Source organism: Emys orbicularis, chromosome 2 (assembly GCF_028017835.1).
Source record: "Emys orbicularis isolate rEmyOrb1 chromosome 2, rEmyOrb1.hap1, whole genome shotgun sequence".
Lineage (NCBI taxonomy): Eukaryota > Metazoa > Chordata > Testudines > Emydidae > Emys > Emys orbicularis.
This window is the reverse complement of record NC_088684.1, coordinates 41,908,523-41,935,990: the sequence shown is the minus strand read 5'-3', so window position 1 is coordinate 41,935,990 and position 27,468 is coordinate 41,908,523. Positions and strand designations below refer to the sequence as shown.

The following is a 27,468-nucleotide window of genomic DNA, read 5'->3' as shown; positions in this document are numbered from 1 at the left end:
AACAGTAATTTTCTGGTCTGGGAAGTAAGTCCCTTCTTGCAGCTGTTCAAACAGCCCGGAGTTCCTAAAGATTCGAGCGTCATGCCCCTTTCCCAGCCATCCCACACTGATGTCGGTGAAACATCCCTTGTGATCCACCAGTGCTTGCAGCACCATTGAGAAGTACCCCTTGCGGTTTACGTACTGGTTGGCAAGGTGGTCCGGTGCCAAGATAGGGATATGCGTTCTGTCTATCACCCCACCACAGTTAGGGAACCCCATTGCAGCAAAGCCATCCACTACTACCTGCACATTTCCCAGAATCACTACCCTTGCTAGCAGAAGGTTAGTGATTGCCTTGGCTACTTGGATCACAGCAGCCCCCACAATAGATTTACCCACTCCGAATTGATTCCCGACTGACTGGTAGCAGTCAGGCATTGCAAGCTTCCACAGGGCTATCACCACTTACTTCTCAACTGTCAGGGCAGGTCTCATCTTGGTATTCCTGCGCTTCAGGGCAGGGGAAAGCAACTCACACAGCTCCATGAAAGTGACCTTACACATGCGAAAGTTGTGCAGCCAATGGGAATCATCCCATACCTGCAGCACTATGAGGTCCCACCAGTCTGTGCTGGTTTGCCGGGCCCAGAATCGGCGTTCCACTGTATCAACCTGCCCCACTGCTGCCATGCGGTCCCAATTGCAACATCCCATGCTTTCAGGAACGTCTGTGTCCATGTCCTCCTCACAATCGTCCTCGTGCTGGCGTTTCATAGCCAGGTTCTGCACATACCGCAGGATAATGCGTGAGGTGTTTACAATGCTCACAACAGCAGCGGTGAGCTGAGCGGGCTCCATGCTATGGCATCTGCCTGGGTAACCCAGGAAAAAAGGCGCGAAATGATTGTCTGCTCTTGCTTTCAAGGAGGGAGGGAGAGAGGGAAGGGAGACTGACGACATGTACCCAAAACCACCCGCGACAATGTTTTTACCCCATCAGGCATTGGAAACTTAACCCAGAATTCCAGTGGGCAGCAGGGACTGTGGGATAACTATCCACAGGGCACCACTCTGTGAGTCGATGCTAGCCACAGTATTGAGGATGCATTCCGCCAACCTACTGTGCTTAGTGGGGACATACACGATCGACTATATAAAATCGCTTTCTAAAGATTGACTTCTATAAATTTGACCTAATTTCCTAGTGTAGACATACCCATAGAAAAACTAGAAGGATCATTGGAATTAAAGCCAGGAATTCGGAAGTTCTGTTTCTGGCTTTGCAACTGAGTCACTATGGAGCCTGGGGTAAGTCACTTACTTAATCTGTTTCCCTGTTTGTAAAATAGGAAAATACTTAAGTATGTTATAAGGATTAATTTGTGTTTGTGCAGTGTTTGAAGAGGTGAAGGAGTTGTTATTAAAAAGTCAACACTTATCATATGTTACCAGGGCCGGCTCCAGGCACCAGCCCACCAAGCTTGTGCTTGGGGCGGCACCTGGAGGGGGGCGGCGCGGCGCTCTGGCCGCCGGGGAGAGCGGGGCCACGCCCGGGCTCGCCGCCCTCCCCCCGGCGCTCTGGCCGCCCTCCCCCCCGGCGCCCTCCCCCCAGCCGCTGGGGGGAGAGTGGCGAGCCCCGGCCGGGGCTCGCCGCCCTCTCGCCGCCCTGTCCCCTGCGCTCTGGCCGCCGGGGGGAGAGCGGAGCCCCGGCCGGGGCTCGCTCGCCCTCCCCCCGGGGCTCTGGCCGCCCTCCGGAGGCTTTTTTGCCTGGGGCGGCAAAAAAGCCAGAGCCGGCCCTGTATGTTACTATGTGGTAATATCTAATAATACCTAATTATTTCTTTGTATTTAAACTAGGAAATAATCATGCAATCAGATATCACTGCATGGGTGCTGTTGGTATATATTACCTTTCAACAGTAACCATGATAAGTGCTGAGTATAATTATTATTGGTTCTTGTGACAGATTAATATGTGTCCGTATACATCTCTGTCTGCATACTCCATTTTGCTTTATAAACACCATTTTGATTGTAAATTGCACTGTGCCTTCACTATTGCATCTTGGACTGGGATATTCAGGTGTTAGCAGCAACTCTATGTGCCTACTCTCAGAGGGTTAGCAATGGAGCGCAATCAGTCATGATTAACCTGGATGGTCTTCCATTCAGATGGAAGCAACCTAGAATGAGCCCAGGGGAACCACTTTTCCCAGTCTACTCTTCAGGTGAGCTGTAACCAAAAAACAGATTACCTGACAAGGGATGTGAAACCACTGAGGATCTGCTCTTAGCAAGGGCTCTCTCTCACTGGGCAGGAGGAGACAGCAGCCCTTGGGACTCTAAAAGGACTGACCAAAACCCAAAAGGCTCGGAGAGCGGTTAGGGAGGGTTTTTCATGCAGGATTTTTTTTCACAGATCTGTGTATCTCTTGTGCTTTGTCTATGAATAAAATCTGATTTGGTCTAGAAATTCCTTTGCAAGGTCTGGGTGTTCCTTGCTTTAACTGTCATGTAGTCTCCAAAGGGTGAAACAGTAATCCAGAGGGTTCGTGGCTTTGGAACTTTTGGGAGCATGCAATTGCTACTGGGGAGGCTTGGGAGAGCCAGCATTTCCTTCAGGGTCTAGACAGTTGGAATGCAGAGTTCCCATATCTCAGGAAAGGGTGCTAAATAGAGGATCTGGATCCCGAGACTCTGCCTAGAAGCCCAGAACTTGAGGAGTGATGAATCTGTCCAGACCTCACTAACCTAGAAGCAAATGGGATCCAAGTTTTGGGTCTGTTACAGCAACCTAGTGAGCATCCACAAGGGGCCACTGATCCAAGGCTGTAACAACACTATATGTAGGGCCCTACCAAATTCATGGCTATGAAAAATGTGTCAACGGAATGTTAAATCTGGTCTCCCGCTGTGAAATCTGGTCTTTTGTGTGCTTTTACCCTATATTAAACAGATTTCATGGGGGAGACAGTTTCTCAAATTGGGGGTCCTGACCCAAAAAGGAGTTTCAGGGGGGTTGCAAGGTTATTTTAGGATGGCTACGGTATTGCCACTTCTGACGGAGGGCCAAGGTCTGCCGGCAGCAGCGCAGAAGCAGGGTGGTAATACCTTGCCATGCCACCCTTACTTCTGCACTGCTGCTGGTGGCGGCTCTGCCTGCAGAGCTGGGCTCCCAGCCAGCTGCCACCGCTCTCCAGCTGCCCAGCTCTGAAGGCAGCTCCGCCGCCAGCAGCAGTGCAGAGTAAGGGTAGCAATACCATAACCTCCCCACACAATAACCTTGCGACCCCCCCACAACTCCTTTTTGGGTCATAATCCCTACAATTACAACATCATGAAATTTCAGATTTAAATAACTGAAATAATGAAATTTATGATTTTTTAAACCCTATGACCGTGAAATTGACCAAAATGGATTGTGAATTTGGTAGGGCCCTAACTATATGATGCTTCTTCCTTTTCTTCAGCATTCATAGCACTGGAAAGTAGAAGAGTAGAAGTAGTACAGCCCAGAATGTCAGAGGCTAGGTCTACACTGCAGCGGGGGTCCGACCTAAGATACGCAACTTCAGCTACGTGAATACCGTAGCTGAAGTTGCGTATTTTAGGTCGGCTTACCTAGCGGTGAGGACGCGGGAAAGTCGACCGCTGCCGCCGACTCCGCTGCCGCCTCCTGCCGAGGTGGATTTCCGGAGTCGACGGCAGAGCGATCAGGGATCGATTTTACCGCGTCTTCACTAGACGCGGTAAGTCGATCCCCGAAAAACCGATTGCTACCCGCCGGATCGGCGGGTAGTGAAGACAAAGCCAGAGAGAGTTCTTTGTTTCAAACTTACCAAAGACCCTATGTGACTAGACATACCCATGAGAAAACTAGCATAGCTACTTGGAATAGTGAGTGCAGCTGCAATTTACAATGTTAGAAGCCTAACTGTTCTTCAGTAAAACTTGCTTAGGGCCAGATTCCTTTAACCCTTTATTTATATTGAGTAGTACCTACTCCACAAATTTCCCATTGAGTCAGTGGAACCACTTAGGTAAGATAAAAGTGTCAGTCTCTGGCCCTTAGGGGCAGTCAACCAAACCACATTTCAAATCATTGCCTATAGTAGCCTGTAGGCAATGCTTCTTCTATATGAAGGTTTTCAGAGGCCAGAAAGGGGAGTCCCATTTGTGCATATTAAATGAAGAAAAAAGTTAATGCAACAATGGTCATAAATTTAAATAAACAAATCAAAAAATTAAAAGCTAAGTCTCTCATAGTAATACTAACTCATCCGCATGACACATTTTGCTGTATAGTGAATAGTATGTGGAATGTGGGTGACTGTTACAATGTAGAGCTAACTGATTATAGAAAACCTGAACTATGATTAAAAGCGCAATGTTCAGCTTGACACATTTCAGACAACTACTGGGTAATAGAGGACGTGTTCGTGAAACCTGAGAGACTCATGGATTTTGTCTTGAGTGTTCATTTGATTAAAAATTCATACCAGCAGTATGCTGTTTGTCATGTGCTATCATTCATTCGTTATTCTCTACTAGATCTGGGTAAGCAAGTAAGTAAAATCCATTTATTCATGTCTGACTATTGGTGACATGCATCAGAGCAGTATTTTCAAAAGCCTTCTCAGTCCATCAGTAGCTTCGAGCACTCAGTAACTGACTTCCCAATGGTTTCTGCACACCATTTATCTGTCTCTTTGCTAGTCCATCCCCTACTACAATGACCTACCACTATTGCTTCCATGATAACTTTCTTGAGATTATTTCCATCGCTATACCTGATGTGACCAAAGTTTGTGCCTGTTCATTTTTGACAACAGGATCTGCTTCTCTTCAATAATATTTCTAACATAAACATTAATTTTCTTTTCTGTCCAGAAGATATGCAAGAGTCTTTGCCAGCACTATATCTCAAAGGCTTCAATTTTTTCTTGTCAGCAGAATTAATTTCTTGAAGGTACAAAGATTTGACTGGTGAAAAGCTTAATTTTTCCATAGCGACTTACAGATGTGAATAGTGGGAAATCAGTGTTGCTGACAAGATGAAAATTGAAGTAGAGCTGGGTGGAGAGAGGTAATTCCTTTTTGTGGAGGATTTTGACATTTTAAATTTTGGTTTAGTTCAGATTTGGAACACCCTCCCCCCCCTCAATTTTGAAATTCCCTGCAAAAGGGAATGGAGCCCTAGCTCTGAGACAGACTGCCTGGGGGGCTGTCAAGCAGCCAGGCGGGTGAGCTGGCAGGAAACCAGACAGGTTTTTAAACCTGTCTCTGTTCTGTCGGAACTTTGTGGAAATTGAACTGTCCTCGCAAAACATTTCAAATTTGACAAATCAGCAAATTCAGATGAAAAAATGCTTTGATCCACTTGCATTCTCTAGTTTTGAAATTTTGTCATCCAATTACAGAGCAGAAACAATGTTATGTGACTTGTACCCAATCTCACACCCCAAATAATACATATGGACAGATGAAACAAACAATTGAAAGAACAACATAGGCTGCAAACTGTCCCTATAAACTATTTAATGAATACTTGTGAATGATATACATTCAGGATTGACTTGTAGAAATCACGATAGGTTTCTGAACAGGAAAAAGAACAAAATTTGCAAACAAATATTATTTTCAGTGAATAATTTAGCGAGTTCTACTATGAAGTATTTTCAAGTATATAGTGCAGAATATTTTACAGTGATGGATTTTATTTTATTGAATTCTACATATGGATATTTATTTGTAAAATATAGTTGTGCTTCTAAAATTATAAGTTGCAGCGTCTAAAGTAAAAACAACGAGGAGTCCTTGTGGCACCTTAGAGACTAACAAATTTATTTGGGCATAAGCTTTCGTGGGTTACAACCCACTTCATCGAAAACATACTCCAACATGAAACTGCAGAACTGGAATTAATTTGCAAACTGGACACCATCAGATTAGGCCTGAATAAAGACTGGGAGTAGTTGGGTCATTACAAAACCTAAACCTAATTTCCCCAATACTAATTTCCCCCTACTGTTACTCACACCTTCTTGTCAACTTTCTGAAGTGGGCCACTCTCATTACCACTTCAAAAGTTATTTTTCCTCCCTTGGTATCCTGCTGTTAATTAAATTGTCTCAGTAGACTGACCTCACACTTGGTAAGGCAACTAACATCTGTTCATGTATTTATACCTGCTCCTGTATTTTCCACTCCATGCATCTGATGAAGTGGGTTCTAGCCCATGAAAGCTTATGCCCAAATAAATTTGTTAGTCTCTAAGGTGCCACAAGGACTCCTCGTTGTTTTGTCTGATACAGACTAACATGGCTACCACTCTGAAATCTGTCACTAGCCAAGCTTCTAAAGTAGACACTCAAATATCCTCATAAATTGCCTATGCATATTATGCATGAGTGTATATCTGTAATCTTAAGGTGCCATTAACATAGTTTTTGTATTTAATTTCAAGAGGTAAAAATTGCCCTGCTTAGTGTTTCATGAGACTTTAGGTCTTGTACCTCATTGAAGTGAATAGGCAGGGGAGAAGAAAGCTCCACCTTTTGCTTTTGTTGTTTAGCTGGAGAAGTGTTCTGCAGCACTTTGTTCTCCTAATGTTAAACTGGTGCTGTCTTGAGTGTGTCTGTGTGTGTAACTGTCTCATTGGAACACTCTTTCCTGCACTTAAATTTTCCTAGCAGTAGCCCGAGACCAGAAGTCTCTGACCCCCATGTCACGTAGAGAGAATGTACAGTTTTTCCATCTTCCACCTCTACAACTCTTATATCAGAACTCTATTAGGCAGGTTGGGCTTTCTCTGTCTGACCTACATCTGACAATTTTATTGTGGTCTGGAATCTTTTTTATGCCCCTGAAGGGCATGTCTAGACAGCAATCACGGGATGTGATTGCAACTCATGTAGACACACCAGAGCTATCTTTAATCTAATCTGCACCAGCCTGCCCATAACCCTGGGTGATTACTTGCGAAGCAAGACCACAGTGAAGTGCCTGCTGCTGCAGCTTCATGGCTCCAGGGCGCAAACTAGCTAGATTTTGAACATACTGCTTATCAAGATGATGATCACCATTTTACCTTCTAATGCAAATCACTAGTCCACCTCTGATTCTCAGAAAACATTTTCCTCAGCAAGTTGGATGAACAAGTGCATGGAAGGAACATTTCTTTGATTTGGACAGTCTTTTCCTGCTCTCTCTTAACAAAGGAAAATAAATCAAATAAAATTTAAGAGGAGGATTGATACAAGTCCTTCTCTTCCTTCAACTAATGTTGAAGGTTCTAAAGGTCTCAAAGATTAAAAAGGAAGAAAGAACAAAGATTTGTGGTGAAGTACTTCAATCAATCTTTTAAAAGAATTAGAAAAAGACAAAAAAGCACCAGAGAATGGGTTCCCTATCCAACAGCAGTGCTTCTTTCCTTTTTGAGGAAGGGAAACTTTCTGACTCTGAGCTCGAGGGTTCGTAGCATGAGGTACATGGTAGGTTGTTTTCTTCTGAATCTTCCAAGACCATGTTATAGGTTATTAGCACACTGGACGTTCAGCCTGAGGCAAAGAAATCAAGAGAAAAGAAAGACAATATGAAAAAGGCTAATGTAGTGCCCATCTTTAAAAAAGGGAAGAAGGAGGATCTGGGGAACTACAGGCCAGTCAGCCTCACCTCAGTCCCTGGAAAAATCATGGAGCAGGTCCTCAAGGAATCAATTATGAAACACTTAGAGGAGAAGAAAGTGATCAGGAACAGTCAGCATGGATTCACCAAGGGGAAGTCGTGCCTGACTAACCTAATTGCCTTCTATGAGGAGATAACTGGCTCTGTGGATGAGGGGAAAGCAGTGGATGTGTTGTTCCTTGACTTTAGCAAAGCTTTTGATACGGTCTCCCACAGTATTTTTGCTGCCAAGTTAAAGAAGTATGGGCTGGATGAATGGACTGTAAGGTGGATAGAAAGCTGGCTAGATCGTCGGGCTCAACGGGTAGTGATCAATGGCTCCATGTCTAGTTGGCAGCCAGTTTCAAGTGGAGTGCCCCAAGGGTCGGTCCTGGGGCCGGTTTTGTTTAATATCTTTATTAATGATCTGGAGGATGGTGTGGACTGCACTCTCAGCAAGTTTGCCGATGACACTAAACTGGGAGGAGTGGTAGATACCCTGGAGGGTAGGGATAGGATACAGAGGGACCTAGACAAATTAGAGGATTGGGCCAAAAGAAACCTGATGAGGTTCAACAAGGACAAGTGCAGAGTCCTGCACTTAGGACGGAAGAATCCCATGCACAGCTACAGACTAGGGACCGAATGGCTAGGTAGCAGTTCTGCAGAAAAGGACCTAGGGGTCACAGTGGACGAGAAGCTGGATATGAGTCAACAGTGTGCTCTTGTTGCCAAGAAGGCTAACGGCGTTTTGGGCTGTATAAGTAGGGGCACTGCCAGCAGATCGAGGGACGTGATCGTTCCCCTTTATTCGACATTGGTGAGGCCTCATCTGGAGTACTGTGTCCAGTTTTGGGCCCCACACTACAAGAAGGATGTGGAAAAATTGGAAAGAGTCCAGCGGAGGGCAACAAAAATGATTAGGGGTCTGGAGTGCATGACTTATGAGGAGAGGCTGAGGGAACTGGGATTGTTTAGTCTCCAGAAGAGAAGAATGAGGGGGGATTTGATAGCAGCCTTCAACTACCTGAAGGGGGGTTCCAAAGAGGATGGAACTCGGCTGTTCTCAATGGTGGCAGATGACAGAACAAGGAGCAATGGTCTCAAGTTGCAGTGGGGGAGGTCTAGGTTGGATATTAGGAAACACTATTTCACTAGGAGGGTGGTGAAGCACTGGAATGCGTTACCTAGGGAGGTGGTGGAGTCTCCTTCCTTGGAGGTTTTTAAGGCCCGGCTTGACAAAGCCCTGGCTGGGATGATTTAGTTGGGAATTGGTCCTGCTTTGAGCAAGGGGTTGGACTAGATGACCTCCTGAGGTCCCTTCCAACCCTGATATTCTATGATTCTATGATTCTATGAAAATCAAGTCAGACAGCAAAACTAGAAAGCATTTCCTCTCAGGTTCAAAAGGGGAGCTTTTAGATTCCTTTATGTTCATCCCCTTGTGCAGCCATAGCCACTGAGATGAAATGACTGGATAAGGCCAGAAGACTCAGTAGGAAAATCCAAAAGATCTGCTCAGTAAAGAAAAGCAAATTGAACTCTCGCTCTCCTTCCTAAGATCAGTGCTGCTGTTGTCTTTCTAGTGAGAGGGAGTCTGCAGACTTCTGCTTACAGCAGTGTGTTTCTTAAAATGAAATATTGAGATGTTTTCTCTAGCCATCTAAATGCTTTGCAGGGGTTTCTCATCATGGACAAATGATCCTGTTACATAACTATATTCTTTATCGCTGAAAATGAAAGCTCGGATCCATGTTGCAGAAAGTATTTGCTGTTGTACCTCTTGTTTCAGGTAAGCATTGACTTTTTGGTTAGTTTCTAGACCCTCTGGCCCAAACATAGTACTCAGGAGACATCTGTGGCTCAGGTTGTGGAAGTGGCAGTTCCTCAGCCAAACAGTTACTTAGTGCACCTACCATTTCCACCTATTGAAGAAAATCTCTGCCTCAGAAGAAGAAACTTTCAGGTTTTTTCTATATATCTTTGAATGTTCCCAAAAGAGACTGTAGTTCTCACAATGTCCTAGTTTTCAAGGCTTTGAACACATTTTCCAGAAAGTCCCCAAATCTGATTCACAATGGAAACTGCTAGGGAATTTCCTATCTTCTATAGATCCCAAATTGATCACCAGAATACTCACAGGACATTTCGGAGGAACCTTTCTCCTTTCTGTCATTTTTACTATAAAACCTTTCTGCATTTCCCAGTCTTTGCCTAAGCCCATAACAAGCTCACTGGAGGAACTATGCTGCTATGAGGAGATCTCTGGACTTCATCTAGTTTAGAATGTCAACATTTTAGGAGCAAAATCCTGTCCTCCAACTCCCAAGAAAATAACAAGAAGAAAACTTCAATAGTTCTATGAAACCAGGTGCCTTCTTTCAGTGAAAGGGAGAATGTGGTGCTCGTTCAGACTGGCAATTGAACTTTTTCCCCCCGCTTTGTTCTGCCTGCCATCCTTCCTCACTGCTGACGATATGCTAGTATTATAAAGAAAGTTAATGTAATACTATAATAGGCTTTAAACAAAAGGCTTGTGTCTAAACGGAACTTTTTTTATTTACAATAGATTTCAAGGTTTGGAGTTTGAAAAGTGACAATAGAAGGGAAAAACGCTGTTTCTAGATTCAATCATTTTATCTAGAGGTAAAATATATATATATATATAACACGAGGGGGGAGGGATAGTTCAGTGGTTTGAGCATTGGCCTGCTAAACCCAGGGTTGTGAGTTCAATCCTTGAGGGGGCCACTTAGGAATCTGGGGCAAAATCAGTACTTGGTCCTGCTAGTGAAGGCAGGGGGCTGGACTCAATGACCTTTCAGGGTCCCTTCCAGTTCTAGGAGATAGGTATATCTCCATATATTATATTATTATATACTTTAGTGAGATATAAGTTTCCCTGCCTATTACCACTGAATAACTTATCTCTTTATTGAAGAACAAGCTTGTCAAATAAATGTAACATGCAGTGCTACATACTTATATCACTTTGAGCAAATATTGATTATTCAAGCATTTATTTCACTCTAACTTACATGAACTACCTAATAATTGAGTTAGTGCTCTTAACGTGGATCTACTGAAGTTTGCTCTTTGAGGGGCAATTAATGGCACACACTCCTATAATACATTTTTTTTATTAGAATACATGTCATCCTCTTATACTGAAGAATCTTTAGCTTAATATAGAGAATTTTGCTGGAATTTTTTTCTTGCTAAATAGAACAAAAATGAGTTTAATATTCCGTAGAAATGAAAGTATATATCAGTGTGGGATGCATTTACAAAACAAAGATGTTTGTAATTGGATTGTCTTTTCACAAAAGAAAGCAGCCTATTGGATGAGGTTCTGGTTGCTGTTTTTGTTTTGTTTACTGCTTGGTGAGATATTGGATATTAATGTAGGCATGAAGGGCCATTTATTAGTGGAACTAGATCTTCAGTTTCCAACCTGTAACTTCAAACACTTGTTCTTCCTTCTAGCTGCTCATTGAAACATAGAGTTTATGAGATCTGATCTTTGTTTCCACTGAAGTCAATGAATATTTTCCCCTGGATGTCAGTAGAATCAGGATTAAACCCATACATAGCAGGGCATACAAGATCACTGAATTATCTAGTCTTGTGTATATTTTGTACATTTGCTCTATTATTCCCACTAATGGCTGTACTTTCCCTTGTTTAATATCTGCAGTGATGATGCCTTGGATGCTTGGTAGCCTGTTGCACTGCATAGTTCTTATTCTTAAGGACTTTTCCTGTTACCTAGCCTAAACCTTTTCCTTCAGTGTTAGGCTATTGTTCTTTCTCCTGGCATCTTCTGAAACTGAAGAATTCCTTTCCTTCATTTATATTGTTACCTTTAAGGATTTTTAGACTGCACTCATGTGCCCCTGAGTCTCCTGTTTCTAGACTATAATTATATCTCCACTGGGCCCTGCCCACATTCCAGTACCAAACATGTTAGCTAAAATTGTTCCTGAGTGTGTTTCTGCATAACATGGGTTTATGCACCTGCACTGCAGAGCTTATGAAGAGGCACTGACAGTGAATGCTGCTCTGAATGGTGTTCAGTGTGGATGGAGGAGGGGAGAGGAAAAACCCCATTCATTTTCCACCTCAGAGACAACCCCCCAACAACCAGACCGCCATAGCCCCTTTTCTCTCATTTACCCTCTATTTACCTTTTGAATTGTTCTGATTGGAGGGGTCTGTCTCTCAGTGAAGTGGAACCCCCTTTCCTATCAGTTCCTTCAGTGGCACCAAGCTAATCTGCTTCCCTGTCAGTTCTTTGAAAGCGGCCCATTCTCCCATCTTTCAAGAGGGTGGGATACCTTATCTGACCCTCCCCTCAATACTCTACCATACAACAGGGGGATTCAGATGCCAAATATCCTCCTGTTAGTGCCTATATGCTTTACTATAGGAAACCTTGACCAAACCACTTCCCCCCTTCCCCCCATTGGCTAGTGTTATCCACAACTCCAGTGCAGATCCGCACGTGGGAACATAGGAACGGGTCCCTATGTGGTGGAAGCTGTGTTTTCTCTATCCATTTGCCCACCTCTGGAGTTTTTGTAACATGGTTGCCTCCTATCCATAGTAGTGAACTTTGTTAAATGAAGATGGTACTGAGGACCCTGTGCTATAATAGTTAAGTCTTCTAGCTAGCTTACGTTTAGTTTTCTTATATGTTGTTAGCCTATGTTGTTAGTTTTTGTCAAACTCTCTGCCATCCAGATACTGAAGATGTCACGCAGTTGGGTTCTGTTTATCTTTCTTCGAGGTGTATGATTGACATTTTTTCACACAGGTTTTTTAATCTGTTCTCCTGTGTGGGGTCACTGAAGATATAAACAAGGATCCTGCATTAGGCCTTGGAAAGCCAAGAGGTAAACAAACAAAAAGTACAGACAGAAGCCTCACAGCTGCTGGACAGTTAAGTCTGTCAGCAGCATTCCCTTCAGAGTCCCACTGCTGGTATACCCAGGGAGGGTAACTTTCAGCAGGCAGCTGCATTCCCAGAGGGTGGCAGAGATATAAACTCAGGAGGAAGAAGACTGGGGTAGTTCATGATAGGAGACTGAGAAGGCCAAACAGGTGTATTACTTAACTGACTCCCTTAAGGAGCTGTCACTGCTGGAAGATCATCCTAATGACCATAAGATGCAGAAAGCATGATCTGAAGTATGGCTGATGTGAACTTCCATTTTATATTGAAGACTGAATTGGGTTGTGAAGATTTTTCTTCCTCCCTGGTACAACAGTCCTTACAATTCCAGTACTGACTCCATGTGATATGGTTCCCGTTTGGCAGCTTTACCATTGATAATTGCTCTCTGCTCTTTGTTTGTCAAACCATATCTAATCTATGCTGTAGCTTTTAAAAAATCTATCTGGTTATTATATAATTCCTTTGGCTATGTGGCACTAAAGAAAATGCTTTAGAGAAATACAAATATGTATTCACTGCATTCCCTTGGTCTAGTAAATCAATAATTATATCAAAGCTGTTAGATTTGTTTGGCAGAGCCTAATTTTAATGAACATATAGTGTTGGATACATGTATGCTTCCCAAATCTTAATCATAATGGAATTAATGTGGTAGAGGAACTGATACCCTACTCTTTTTTCAATGAAACATTTGCCTGCTTAAGGCCTATGAGATCTGGCACTGAGTATCTCATACTGTTTATTAGGATTTTCCAAATACTTTCACAGATACTGCATCAATTAAATGTTAGTTCAAAATAATCTTGAAAGGATTATGTAACATACAGTACAAAGTGAGTAATCTGTCCCTGATAACAGGAAACATTACCTTCGCACATGGTAGTACAAGAGTCTTATTATTTATTTTAGCAACCAGTAATCTGCTGCGATCAAAGTGCATTGTGGGGAAATGCCACATGTTTGGGAACCGGGGAGCAACTATCAACATATTAACATCTTCACAGGTTTATAAATGGAGGCAAAAGTGGGGCCTTCAACTAGAATTTATTAGCAACTCTGAACATGTAAGAAAAGAAACCAGATCTTTCTCTCCCATAGTTGTTCTGTAGTGCTAATGGGAATAAAAAATAGTAAAAGCTTATTTTTGTGCTCTGAACTCAGCAGATAAGACTCAGTGTGTATATACAGAGCAGACCTACTGATTGAGACTAGTCAAAAAATATACAAAAGTATTTTTGTTAGGTTTTGAAATTTTCTGTTACAATTTCATCAATTTTTTAAAAAAATTGTATTTTTCAGTTATGAAGATTTTTGGTTTTGTAAAAATCCCATTGTGTCCCTAAGCTGACAAATCAAACCTGACAAAAACCAAGGTAGAAATAACCCCCAAATTCAGTAAATATAGAAAAATTAACAAATAAATGAAAAAGCTCCCCCTGTAGCCCACATGAGAAATGGTGACTACTGAACATGCGCACACACATGCACACACACACACTCACACACACACACACACACACACACACACACACACACACACACACACACACACACACACACACACAACTAGCAAGCAAAACTTTTCTCTCAGAATCTCTGTCAAATGTTCTAAAAAAGAAATCAATTATTTTTTTCTATTTTTTCCTTGAACATCTTTGAGGTTTTTTTAAAAAGGACATTTCTCAATGAAAAATGCTTTTATGGGAACAATTGGCTATCTCTATTGTTGCATAATATGACACTTAGGCCATTCTAGCCAGGACATGTTTCTGGGGTTGGGGGTTTGAGAGAACATAGGCCATTCTCCATGGGATGCATATAGCCAGTGAGCGGGCTCCCATTTACAAGGGGATCCTGGATTGGATAGTTAGCCTTGCCTGTAGGAGGAACTGAGATTGGCTGCCTGTGGGTTGGAGCAGTCTGCAGAGAACCTGCAGGCAGGGAGTTGGTCTTTCTTGCTTCTCTTGCATTCCACACTTCAGATTTTGCTGCTTAATTTATTGAAATTCTGTTGTTTTGACAGATGCACCCTATGCATGCCCAGTATTAGGTCAGGGCTTTTCTGAGTTATCATTACTGTGTGTTTGTTTTCTGCACCTTCCATCCCTCACAAAATGCAGGATCTGTAATGGAGAACTGCAGGCACTAAAAGGGTATGATCCTATCAATGAGAACTGATGTACTTGCTATGGGAATAGGCAACTAACTTGCAACTCATTCTTCTCAAGATTTTTTTTTAATTAACTCACGAATCATCATCATCATCATCATCATCATGCCCCTTTGTGTAAAGTTCCAGGCCAGCTATTTTATCACTAATTTCTGTGGGACTGCCATATTGAATGAGGGTAGGGTCCTGTGAAAAAAATAGTATGTGATCATATAATCACAATGCATGTACAGAAAGGTGCTGAATTGAAGTGGTACAGGCAACCTTAATTCTGGCATTTCCTAGCTTCTGAGTGCTTGACTTTGCAATCTGAATGTTTTTCATATAGTTGTGTGTATAATGGCTGAAATAAATTATTGTAAACATTCTAATGTTCATGTCATCAGTTTGTTTCCTTCTACAACAGGATAGGCAACCTATGGCACGTGTGCCAAAGACGGCACATGAGCTGATTTTCAGTAGCACTCACACTGCCTGGATCCTGGCCACCGGTCCGGGGGGCTCTGCATTTTAATTTAATTTTAAATGAAGCTTCCTAAACATTTTAAAAACCTTATTTACTTTACATACAACAGTAGTTTAGTTCTATATTATAGACTTATAGAAAGAGACCTTCTAAAAACATTAAAATGTATTACTGGCATGCAAAACCTTAAATTAGAGTGAATAAATGAAGACTCGGCACACCAGTTCTGAAAGGTTGCCAACCCCTGTTCTACAATCTTAGTGGAGTTTTTGTAAAGACACATCTACCCTTCCACCTAGAGTATGGTATTATAAGGCCTTGACTTGAGAGGCATTTTCTTTGGCAGCATCTGATTGAAGTTGAAACAGTGCTTTCTCCACTTGCGAAGTAACTCCCTGCTCTCCATGTGTCAGTATATAATGCCTGCATCTGTAACTTTCACTCTGTGCATCTGAAGAAGTGAGGTTTTTACCCACGAAAGCTTATGCCCAAATAAATCTGTTAGTCTTTAAGGTGCCACCAGACTCCTTGTTGTTTTTGTAGATACAGACTAACACGGCTACCCCCTGATACTTGACTCTATGAAGCTTGTTTCTTGGGCATTTTAGGTTGCTCTTGGAGATAAGGATTAGCAATCAAGAAACAAAGTAATGGGCTGTGGAAGGTCAAATACTCCAATACAAATTGTCAGAACTGACTTCTCTAAGGAGCACTGCAGCAGTATATCTGTTCTTCCCCATCCTTTAGTGACTCCATATTGGTCTATTTTACCCAGAATGGACAGCAGACTAATTGAATGGCAGTTTCTTTTTCTTTTTTGTTTTGTTCTTTTGTTTTTTTTCCTTTCTACCATTCTTTTGATATGTGCCATGTCTGTCTTTTTCTAGTTCTATTTCCTTACACTCATGTAGTGAAAATTATTGTCAGAGCCTCCTGAATTTCCTCTGCTAGTTTCCTTAACACTCAAGCATCTCATGAATTGGTATGTATTTGGATTTTTTAAAAAATTCTTTCATTTTTTGTTAGCTCATTCTTGTCAACTGTTCAGGATGCTCATGCATATACTGAGTGAAAAGCATGACTTTATACTACTTTTATTAGGTTTGTAAAGGACAAATCTTGATAGATGCACTTACCTTCATCTACCAATTCTAACTATAAAAAAGAAATTAACTGGATAGATTTAGCATCTCAGGACTTATAGTAATCTATCAAAAAAGCACCTATCATAGTGGTATCTAAGTGCTGCAGGAGTTAATGTACCATAGACTCTTACAAAAATAATTCCTATTTTTCCATTGGATGAGAGCACTGTCACATTGACAGGACTTGCTGATGAATAATAAACTAAGATAAAGGATATATGGTAGTGGATCAAGTTGAAGGTGAGTGTTGCCTACCTACAAGTAGGAAGTTTCAAGAATTGGTGTTAGTCTGGTTTTGTTTAATACTGTTGCCTCTCAGTTAGTCAATATTCATGGCTTTGCCAGGTTGTTTCCATTATGAGAAGAAATTGATGATAGTCAGGTACTTTCTGTGGTGCAATCTTGTTTATTTACAAAGAATGTACCCAGAGTCTCATTTCCCTTAACACAATAGAAACAAACAGCATACCATTTTCTTGCTCCCAGCTTCCAAACTTGCATTTCCAGTGAGTTCTGTGCTCCAGGAAGCTCAGTCTCTCTTTTCCTTCTCAGGACCATTCTCACAACTCACTTCTCTGCCAGTCTCCTGACTTTCTCTGCTTTCTGCCTCACATGCACAGCTTGCTTAACCATCCCGTAACCCCTGCATTTGCAGTCAGTTCCAGAGAAACCCTTCCTGTGTTGGGTCTTGCTCTTACCACAATTTACCAAGGATTGTGGTGGATTCTCTATCACTGGCCATTTTTAAATCAAGTTTTTCTAGAGGATATGCTCTAGATCAAACAGGAATTAATTCAGGGAAGTCCTATGGCCTGTTGTTATACAGGAGACAAGACTAGATGATCAGTGTCCCCTTCTAGTTTTATCTATACATCTCTGCACAAATCTTGCCAGATAGCCCAGTGCTATCTGGGTGGTGGCTTGTACTTTTTCAGCTACCACTATGTAAAAGGGGTTTAATTGCTCCTTCCATTTAACCTGAATGAAGCATGCTTTGCACACCCATTGACTTTAACCAGCTTTGTGATCGACCAATAATCAAAGATTTGCTTGATGGTAGCCATTAACACCTTCCAGTCTAACAATATGTTTGATCTAGGATTAGGAGTATACAGCACTGTGGCATTGCCTCATTTTCAGGTTGATGATGCTTAGAGTCCATAACTTGCACCTTTTGAGACAGTAGCAGAGTCTGATACTAACTGAGCTAGTTGCTTGCCAGGGGATTTCTTGTCTGCCAACAGCAAATTAAGCTTGTTATGTGTACTCTGCTGCTTTAAAAAAAATAATTCTCAGCAACACAGAAGTTAGTTGAAAAAGCTAATGGTTACCATCTAAAAAAATTTTAACAGTGGAGAAAATAGCTTGTGGATGTAGCCAAGGTTAACTTTACCTGAAAATGTTAGACTACCCATGAGGCTCTAGGGTGTATACATCTTAATTTGTCATCTAGAAACTTTAGTCACGCTTACAGAGCAACTTCTAGGATGGAGCATCTGAAGGAAATGTAATCACTATTTATACTGGAGAAACAAATATGCTTTTAGTTTTTAGTTGAACATTTGGGAAATCACAGTAGAAGAAAAATCAATACAGGTGGTGATAAAACTGAATTATGACAGTGCAGTGTATGCTGCCTATCGGTGCTAAGAAACAATGCTGCTAGGAAACCCAGGTGAATGGATTCATTAAAATGTGAGGGTTTTGAAATTGTTCTTGATTTTGTATCACTTGTTGCACTGCGTGCTTTCTCAGAATGTGAATAGATAAAAGGGGAGTTGTCACTTATCTTTCATCTCGGTTATTTTTTGGAAACTCTCATCATCAGCATCCCGAGTAAAGCCCCAAACACACCACAAAATATTAAACATAATTTCTAGCACTGTAGCTGAAAATTGTTATTATTTGAAAATGTGTTTTTTGTGTCTGCTCATACTTTTAAAATGTATTATTTTTTGTGACATTATATGGTAAAGGACAAAACAGAAATAATTATGCAAGGTCTGGGCTAATGAGTCAAAATGAGTATATCCTACCCAGAGAGGATGGTATAGTACATTAAACACAGACTCCTGTGGCCATCAATCTGGATTCTGCCATCTTTCTATTATTCCAAAGTACTGAGTCCCATGCAGTGGTGCAAGTAGGGCGGTACAGTCCGGCACGCTGTACTAGTAAGATATTTATAGCCCGTACTCCATATCGGAAAGACCCAGGAAGAGACACAGGAGGAGCTGTACTGCCCCCAGCCCCGCCCCCAGCCCTTAAACACAGCTGTGTCTCCTGAGTCCTGTCTGGGGTCTGTACAGCAGCCCTGCAGGAGGACAGGGCTGGGGGTGGGACTGCTACTCTTACCGCTGTGATTCCGGAGAACCCAGCGGTTCAGAAGTCTCTGGCACAGTGGGAGGAGGCCAGAGCCCCCCCCCAGGCAATGTGGGATGGATCATGGGGGGCGGAGAGAGAGCGTGGAGCCCCGGGTTGCGGATGGGGCATGGAGGAGTCATGTCAGGAGGTCACATGCCCCCTACTTTAGCTGGTGCAGCGTACTGGTAAGAAATGAATTCTACTTGCACCACCGGTCCCCTGTAATGTAACTGTGTACATCTTTTCAGATGAGAACTTAAATTGAAATCACGTTAGCTCTACATGGACCTATGAGACCCTGTGGCATTTCTTGTAAGATCAGGGATTTACCTAAGCACTTTTGCCAAAATACGTTCTTGCTTCCTTGTTGTACATCGTGCTGCCTCACATTCAGATGGCTGAAATTTAGTGGTGGGTGAAGTGTCTCCCTTTGCATATAGGACACAACACTGCTGTTATTACTTAGACAAAATACTATTAACTTAGTTTAATCTTTTCAACTGAATACAGAGTTTTGACCGAATAGGGCTGCGGAACTGGGATGGTAGGGTCTGATTCAGCAAAGTATTGAAACATGCTCTGCTGAATCAGGACCATAGTTTTTGAATAGTATTTTGAGCCCTTTAGGAGGAAACTACTAAACTAATTGAAAAGTACACCATCAATTTACAAATCCCAGTTCTGTTTGAAAATTTTGTACTCACTATAGTTATAAGTAACAATGAAGATTATTAAGTATCGGAGGGGTAGCCGTGTTAGTGTGAATCTGTAAAAAGCAACAGGGGATCCTGTGGCACCTTTAAGACTAACAGAAGTATTGGAGCATAAGCTTTCGTGGGTGAATGCCCACTTCCTGTGGCACCTTTAAGACTAACAGAAGTATTGGAGCATAAGCTTTCGTGGGCATTCACCCACGAAAGCTTATGCTCCAATACTTCTGTTAGTCTTAAAGGTGCCACAGGACCCTCTGTTGCTAATGAAGATTATTGTAGCTCAAAAAATCTTGAGGACCAATAATTGTGGATTTTACAGCAATGTATGTTTAGTCACTAAAGACAGTCAGTTTCCCCTCGTATTTGTGTAGATCTCTTATCCCCATTGTGGCATAAAAACATTTTAAAAGAAATAGGAAAATGTGATTAGAAAGGTAAAGAAATTTGGTTGGGGAAGGGGGCCTCAATACCTCTAATACTAAAACTACATTAGTTCTTTCTAAAATTGATGGTGTTCCTTAAATGTTTGTTCTAAAGGCACAGTGTTATCAGTGTAGTGTGTTTCATTAATGTTGTCTAGATTGCAAGAGGCTTTTTTATAGACTCATATGAAAAACATTGGAAAGATCTGTCCAAGTAATCAAGTTCATTGGAATTTTTTTCCTCAACAGTATTTTCTAGTGTTTTTATCCAGTCTGGAAGAATTTGAGAAAGTAGCATTTCTCTTCTGAATTCTTGCTAAATGTGCGAAAGTGTGAGATTAGTTTCATATAAACATACTCGACTCTTACAAATTGCATGCTTAATTGCTAAACAAAGTACTAACCTTTCCAAGAGTGAGGCATTTTTAACATGCAAAATATATATATATATATACTACGCAGAAAATGGTCAGTATGTATGTCCATGATCTGGTTTGAAAGCAGCAATAAAATCTGTCCTTCCAACCTTACCTCACTAGTTAGGAAGTTCATAAAAACAAGAGTTGGCTTCAAAGTTTTCAGCCTCTTCAGAATCTTGCCTAATAGTCATGGCAGGGTCTCACTGCAATGTTAATATTTGTCATTCCAGTCAGCATTGTATAATTGTGTGACAAATAGTCATAAACAGGGACCACTAAGCACATTGCTTCAAATGGCTTCTTTGAAATTTGGGAATTCCCAAATACATTTGAAATATAAAGTGCTAAAAGCTCTAGTTATTGATGTACAGTTTTGGTCCATAATAACTCTATTGCCTGGTTCTGTTTTGTATATTAAAAAATCAGCAGTGGCATGAGACAAAATAAGATGTCTCATCCTGGTTTTTGAAAACTTTGAGCAAATTTAACGCTGATGTAAACAGGCACTTCAGTGGAGCTATTCCTTGTTACATGAGTCCAGAATTTGGTTTTGTGTGTTTGCATTATTTGGTCAGCAAATATCTAAGTGAAAGTGTTTTATTGCTTACATTGTATGCAAAATTTAGGGTGTATTGTGTGAGAATTTGTAATTGTTTTGTCTAATTTGACATCTTTTGTTGAACTACTTTTGCTTTATAAATGAGTTGAGTTCATGCTGCCATTTGCTATAATGTTGTTAATATGATGCTTATGAAAAGTGAAGTAGACAAGCATTCTGCCAAGACCAGAGCCAGGTTTTGCTGCTGATGTGGCGGTCTAACTTGAAGTCCATATAATAAAATGATATCTTTCCCAGGCCATTTTATATTATACATGCAAAAACGCTACATTAAAAGAACATTATTAAGATTACATAGTTAATCACTCAAAAATTAAGGAATAGCAGACTAGCAGAGGTCATCTAGTCCAACCCCCTGCTCAAAGCAGGACCAATCCCCAACTAAATCATCCCAGCCAGGGCTTCGTCAAGCCTGACCTTAAAAACCTCTAGGGAAGGAGATTCCACCACCTCCCTAGGTAACCCATTCCAGTGCTTCACCACCCTCCTAGTGAAAAAGTTTTTCCTAATATCCAATCTAAACCTCCCCCACTGCAACTTGAGACTTTTCCACTTTTCTTCCTGGTGTAGTAGTCATCAAGTAGCGAATCCTCCAATATTTAAGAACCCACTGTAACGCACTCTAACGCAAAGCTTTAGCAGTGACTTGTGCTTCCTGTGGGTACTCAGGATTATCGGGCACCTCGCTATTACCTGCCCTTAATGTGAGGAAGCCTTGTTTGTGCCTGCCGGAGGTCAGCTCCCATGCTCCACAAGCAATACAAGCACTCTCCTCTAGGCCCCCACTGGCCTCACTGGTGGCATGTAGAATGCTCCGTGCTGCCAGAGTCTTTCACTGTGGCAGGGGAAGGCTCCAGTGGTGGTGAGCTGCGGAGCCTTTCCCCACATCTGGAGCCTTTCACTGTGGTATGGAAAGGCTCCAGCAGCGGGACACTACATTGCTGACTGTAGATGTGGGAGGCACTGCTTGGGCACATAGAGTGTGTCTGTACTCGCCTAAGCAGTGCCTCACTGTCTACACTGCTATTTATACCCATGTTATCTGGGTGCGCAGGTTAGCAATGGGCACATTCAAAGCCTCGAGACCTCCGAGCATCCCCATGGAGTGTTCAGCCCCTGGTGCACTGGACACTTACAGTATTCACAGATTCACTACTTACAAAGAAACCATGCACCCCAGCTTAACGGTTCGGCCTCAGATACCCAGGCCACTTAACACACAGCAATTAGATCTGTGAAACAAGTTTATGTAAGAAAGCACAGAGATCTAAGTAATAGCAAGTAAAAGTATTGGAAACAAATGGTTACAGATAAAAGAAAATCAACTCAGTCTAGAGCCTAGACTTAACTAGCTAGATACTCTCATATCTTGTAGAGTAACGCTGACCAAAATCCTTGCAGTGCTTTACAGCCAGGTTGGCTGAGATCCTCCTTTCATGAGACACGTTGTCAGCTTGCCTCCTAGGTGAAGGACCCAGAATGTTCCTTTGCTCCCTCCACAAGATGTGCAAGTTCCATCCTTTGTCTTTATTCACAAACAGGACACCTCCTGTTGTTGGTTTCATCTTGTAGATTTCTCAACCTCTTCTTCTCTGGCTCAGTATGCAAGTAGGCCTGCATCATGAGACATCCCATACACAAATGACCAGATCAGGAGTTAGGTGTCTGCTACCTCCTGTCTGAAAGGAACATTTCCAAGGTAGATCACCTCCTGGTGGCCTGCCTTAACTCCAAGTCCTTAAGAACACACAAATTTTAGTATAGATACATAACTCCATAGGTATTATCCGTACATCCATTTCTCAACGATTATGACAACTAGTGGGCTACTGGATCTCGATAGTGACCTCACATGACACCTTCCAGTGAACTATTATGCATATATCTGACCCAGGGGATCCCTGTAAAACCCTCTGTGCCCTCTGCCAGTTAGGGTGACCAGTCAGCAAATGTGAAAAGTTGGGACAGGAGTGGGGGGCGGTAATAGGAGCCTATATAAGAAAAAGACCCAAAAATCAGGACTGTCCCTATAAAATCGGGACATCTGGTCACCCTACTGCCAGTCAGTTGGCATCAAAGATCTATGGGTCACAGTGACCTTGGCAGTGTTAAGACTAGCCTTGGCAGAATACTATTTTTTTATTTCTTTGAAATTTGGTGATTAATATCAATTTTTATATATGTTTAAAAACGTTTAACTTTTTATTTTTACAGTTGTGGGAAATTAAGAAGGGGTAGGGTTGGGGTTAGGGCAGCACTGATAGTGTGGCGGCCAGGGGTTCCCAGCATTGACCGTGGGGCGGCAAGGGGCTCCCTGCATGGCTGAGGCCCCAGACACTGAGACACAAGGTGTGGGAGAGTCTGTGGTCCTGACCTGGCAGAGCAGAGACCCCCCAGACAGGCTGCAAGGAGAAGAACAAGCCCTCGGCTGCTGAACAGTTCCTGCCTGGGTAGGAATCCCTTCAGCAGTGGAATGGCCACCCCCACAGTCTAGGGCTCCTCCTCCGTGTAGTCCTGGCTGGGGTTCTCCACTCTGTCTCGCCAGGACCACAGCCTTCCTTGTGCTTGTAGGGATCAGGAGTTGCCGGCCCTGTTGTTGTTCAGGGAGCCCTCTGCAGCACTATTATCACAGCCCTATTCACTCATTCCTGCAGAGGGTTCCCTGCCCTGCCACAGGGCTAATGACACCTGATCCCTGCAGGCACAAGGTGCGGGGAGAAAGCTGCGCTCACCTGACCTTTACAGATGGATTTTTTTCATCAATTTCAGTGTGTCAGCTGAAATCGATGTTAGCCAACATTTATCATTTAAATTGAATTCTGCCACACTAGTTAAGACAGAATAACTTCCCAAGTGAACGAATGTGCTGATCTGTTGATACAATGGTTATAAAAGTATACGAGGTTACTGTTAAAGTTTTGTGTTAGAGTACAAGTTTGATGAAGTTGGAGTATGTAGAGCTTTTGGATATCTGTTGGAGGGGAAAGTGAAAGTCTTAAGGAGGGTTGGAATGCATCATCAATAGTGTTGTAGACAATATGAAGGTGGAAAGGAATACATCAGTCTTTCCCCTCAACTTCTTATTTCTAGTCTTAAGCTTTTGGGTGAATGGGGTGTGCCCTGCTGCAACCTTAACTGCCAGTGAATATAGTTTTATTTACTAATAATTAATTACACAAAACATGCTGTGTTAATAACCCTAGACTAGTTAAAATAACCTGCAAAATTAGATCATTAATGCAGTCTTTGTTGTTGTTGTAGCCCTCACACTGGGTGGCAGCAGTACCAGTCTGATGTGCCGAAGATTCCTACAGCTTGTATTTCAGTGGAAGATGCCGAAATGATGGCACGGATGTCTTCCCGAGGCACCAGGATTGTTGTGACCCTGAAGATGGAAGCCAAGACCTATCCTGATACTGGTTCCTTTAACACTGTGGCAGAAATAGTCGGGAGCAAGTACCCAGAACAGGTTAGTGTGAATCTGGAAAAAGAGTGACTCATATTTGAAAACTAGTAACTTCCATTTGCCAGCCCACTGCACTCTGCACATGTTGGCTTTAATATTTGCTTTCAAAACAGCAGGTCAAATTCAGCCTTGGTGTAAGGGAGAGTGTGGTACACCTGCATAAGGACTACTGGGTTCTAAGGTGAGAGAGCTCAGGTAAAATATGGAACTTTAACTGCTCCTTTTTATTTTCAGCTATGTCGCAAGTTCATCTTTATGAAAGTGGTGCGTTCCTTATGTGGATATTTGCCTTTAACAAAAACAAAACAAAACTATGTTAACAGAGGTTAAATCCTAATGCTAGTGAAATAAGTTTCAGTATTTTAAATGACAAGTTAGCTGTATGTGTCAAAATAAAAACAAACAAACTACATTTGGCCATGTAGTGCCCTTGAACTTCCTTGTTCATTTACTGATCTGGTAATCTGCACTAGGTCTTCTAGTCAGCGTGAATAAATGAAGTGCTCCTGTAAGTACAAAATACTTTGAAGAGATGCAAAGATAAATATCAGTTGTTGAATTAACTTAGTTTTTAATATAAAAAACAATTAGCTCTTTAATGAGCTAATTGGTTCTGATCACCACTGTATTTCAGTGGAGTTACTCCAGTGTAAAACTAGAGTAATGTTCTGGTGAACCTAGCTAACTAGCTGCAAGTTCCGTTTAAATGTTAGCTGTTTTGAAATTGAAAGCGACTATCTTAAGGTTTTTCCACTTTCTCAATTTTTTTAATTTCCAGTTTTATAGCTTAAAATCAGCCAAACCAAATTTGTGGTGGTAGAAAACTTGTGCCTGAGATGTGGCCTTTTTATGCCAAGTTACATCATGGAATACATTTTTTTGGTTGTACATTTATAATGGAAATGCTGATGCAACCTTAATTATGGCAGCACTAGAAATCCCTGCTAAAATCAAGCTACTAAGCCAGAATCCTTTTTTAAACTTCAGTTTTCTAATTGTAATGAAATATAGGAGTACTATATCTTTATCATAGTCTTTTAAAAATCATACTTGTTTCATATTTTTATTTGCTTTAATAGTGTTTTGTCCTTTAATAGTGTTATATCTTTAGCTACGGCTTTGAATTATGACAGCTAGGAACCCTAGAGAGAAGTTAGTGTAATCCTTTTTGCTGCCAAATGATCAAGCTTCTGAAAACTCTGCAATGGCCATTGTGGTTGAGTGGTTAATATGCCATCAGTTATGAATTTAGCTACATGAAATGCAACCTTACTGAACAAAGTCTTAAGTCTTAAATTGTTAGCTGTACCCTAATTTATGTCACGTGAATTTTTAGCAACTGTTCTGAGTAGCTATTGTATTTACCCTTCCTGAATCATACTTGATGTATATCAAAATTATAGTATTTCACTGCAAGCATTATAATATCCAAAAATTTTAACCTAAAAGTTTTAAAGCAGAAGGCCCATGTATATTCTCTGTGGCTATCTTCACCTGTCTCTTTCAGTGGCCCAACAAGAGAAATGTTCTTGAACTGAGCAGCAAAGATTTTTGAAACCCTAGGTGGAGATTTAGCCACAAGTTCCCTGCTGATGTTAATGGGAGTGGTGGCATATACACCTTTAAAATGTAACCCAAGAAACAGAAAATAAAACAAGTGAACATTGAGGGTTTTCAGTACTTGTTTTTCACAGGAGATTAATGCATGTTTTGCCACCCAAATGATACACTGTTACTCTGGTAAAAACTGGAACCATCTAACTATTCATGCAATCAGATACAATATAGAATTAAACTCTTACGATGCACTTTATGCCAAAGAATCTTGGAATGCATTAAAAACTCAATGGAACAGAAAGGTGCTGTTTTTATGAGCCAAAGTCTCAATTAAAGTTTTGCATTAAAACAATAGCAAATTTGGCCTTCTGAACCTGAGTGAGAAATCAACAGTAGGAGACATAATATTATAAAAGCTTCTAAAGCGATATGTTTTGAACAGTAAGCAGGGACCTTCAAAACACCACCATTAGCAAATGTGCAACTAGTTGGGCACCTATGGTAGAAAATTTAAGGTATGTATTTGTCTGTGAAGATCACTGCATGATGCAGAGCCAGTCTGATGTTGTGCATTGTAATGTGTATCAATGTTTGTACATTAGAGATTTTGGTAACCGTAGCTGTGGTATGGACTAGACTTTAATACAATGCAATGCAATGGGGAAAAATGTTAACAGAAAGTTAAGGTTACTTGGCAGTATGATGTCCCTTTGCAGAACATTGAGTTGAGCAAAACTGAAATTTCTGAACACCAGGAGATGTGATGTTAAAGTTGCCCAAGCAATCTTAACTCAGCAATGCCCCAATATGCCCATTAACACGTGTACCTTTACTCTGCCAACCCCACAATTGCTGAAATGTACAAGCTCTTTGCCTCCTTTTACAACCCATTCACTCTCATCTACAGGATTCCATCTATTAAAAAGACAGAAAGGAAAAATTAATTAGGGTTGGGTTGCAGGGTGGTTGGGGTGCACTGGCAGACCTGGAGGTGCGGGAAGGGTTGGCTGCTGCAAGGTGGCTAGGGTGCACTGGCAGACCTGGAGGTGCAGGAAGGGTTGGCTGCTGCAGGGTGGCTAGGGTGCACTGGCAGACCTGGAGGTGCAGGAAGGATGGGCTTCAGGGTGGTTGGCGTGCAGAAAGGTTGGGATGCAGTGAGGTTGAGGTGCACTGGCAGAGCTGTGTGCCGCAGGAGAGTTGGGGTGCACTGGCAGAGCTGGGGGGTACTATACCTCCTTCACTTGAACTTCCAATGTTCTCCCCTCTCAAGAAGCATTCACATGTCTAATTTTTCTCCCAAACACTTTGATTACATTCCCCCCAAAATGAAATTGCCACCCATTACTCACAAATTGCAGCAGCCTCCAGCCACTCATTTCAAAACTCCTTTTGTCTTACATGGGGGATTGTGATTAATTTATCCTTAGATACATTAATTGAAGGGTGAGTTCACAGCCATCAAGATGTTTGTGATTCATCCAGTCATTAGTACCTCTCAGTTTAACAGTACAAGTCAACAGAAG

At 41.8% G+C, this 27,468-nt stretch overlaps 1 protein-coding gene across 1 annotated transcript in view; it reads left to right on the top strand.

The window, feature by feature from the left end:
• Window positions 1-27,468, top strand: part of CPQ (carboxypeptidase Q) — a 273,989-nt gene that overhangs the window by 77,893 nt on the left and 168,628 nt on the right. The window contains exon 4 of the mRNA XM_065399948.1: window positions 24,184-24,391. Within this exon, the coding sequence (XP_065256020.1) occupies window positions 24,184-24,391 (208 nt within the window). The remainder of the gene's footprint in view (window positions 1-24,183; window positions 24,392-27,468) is intronic.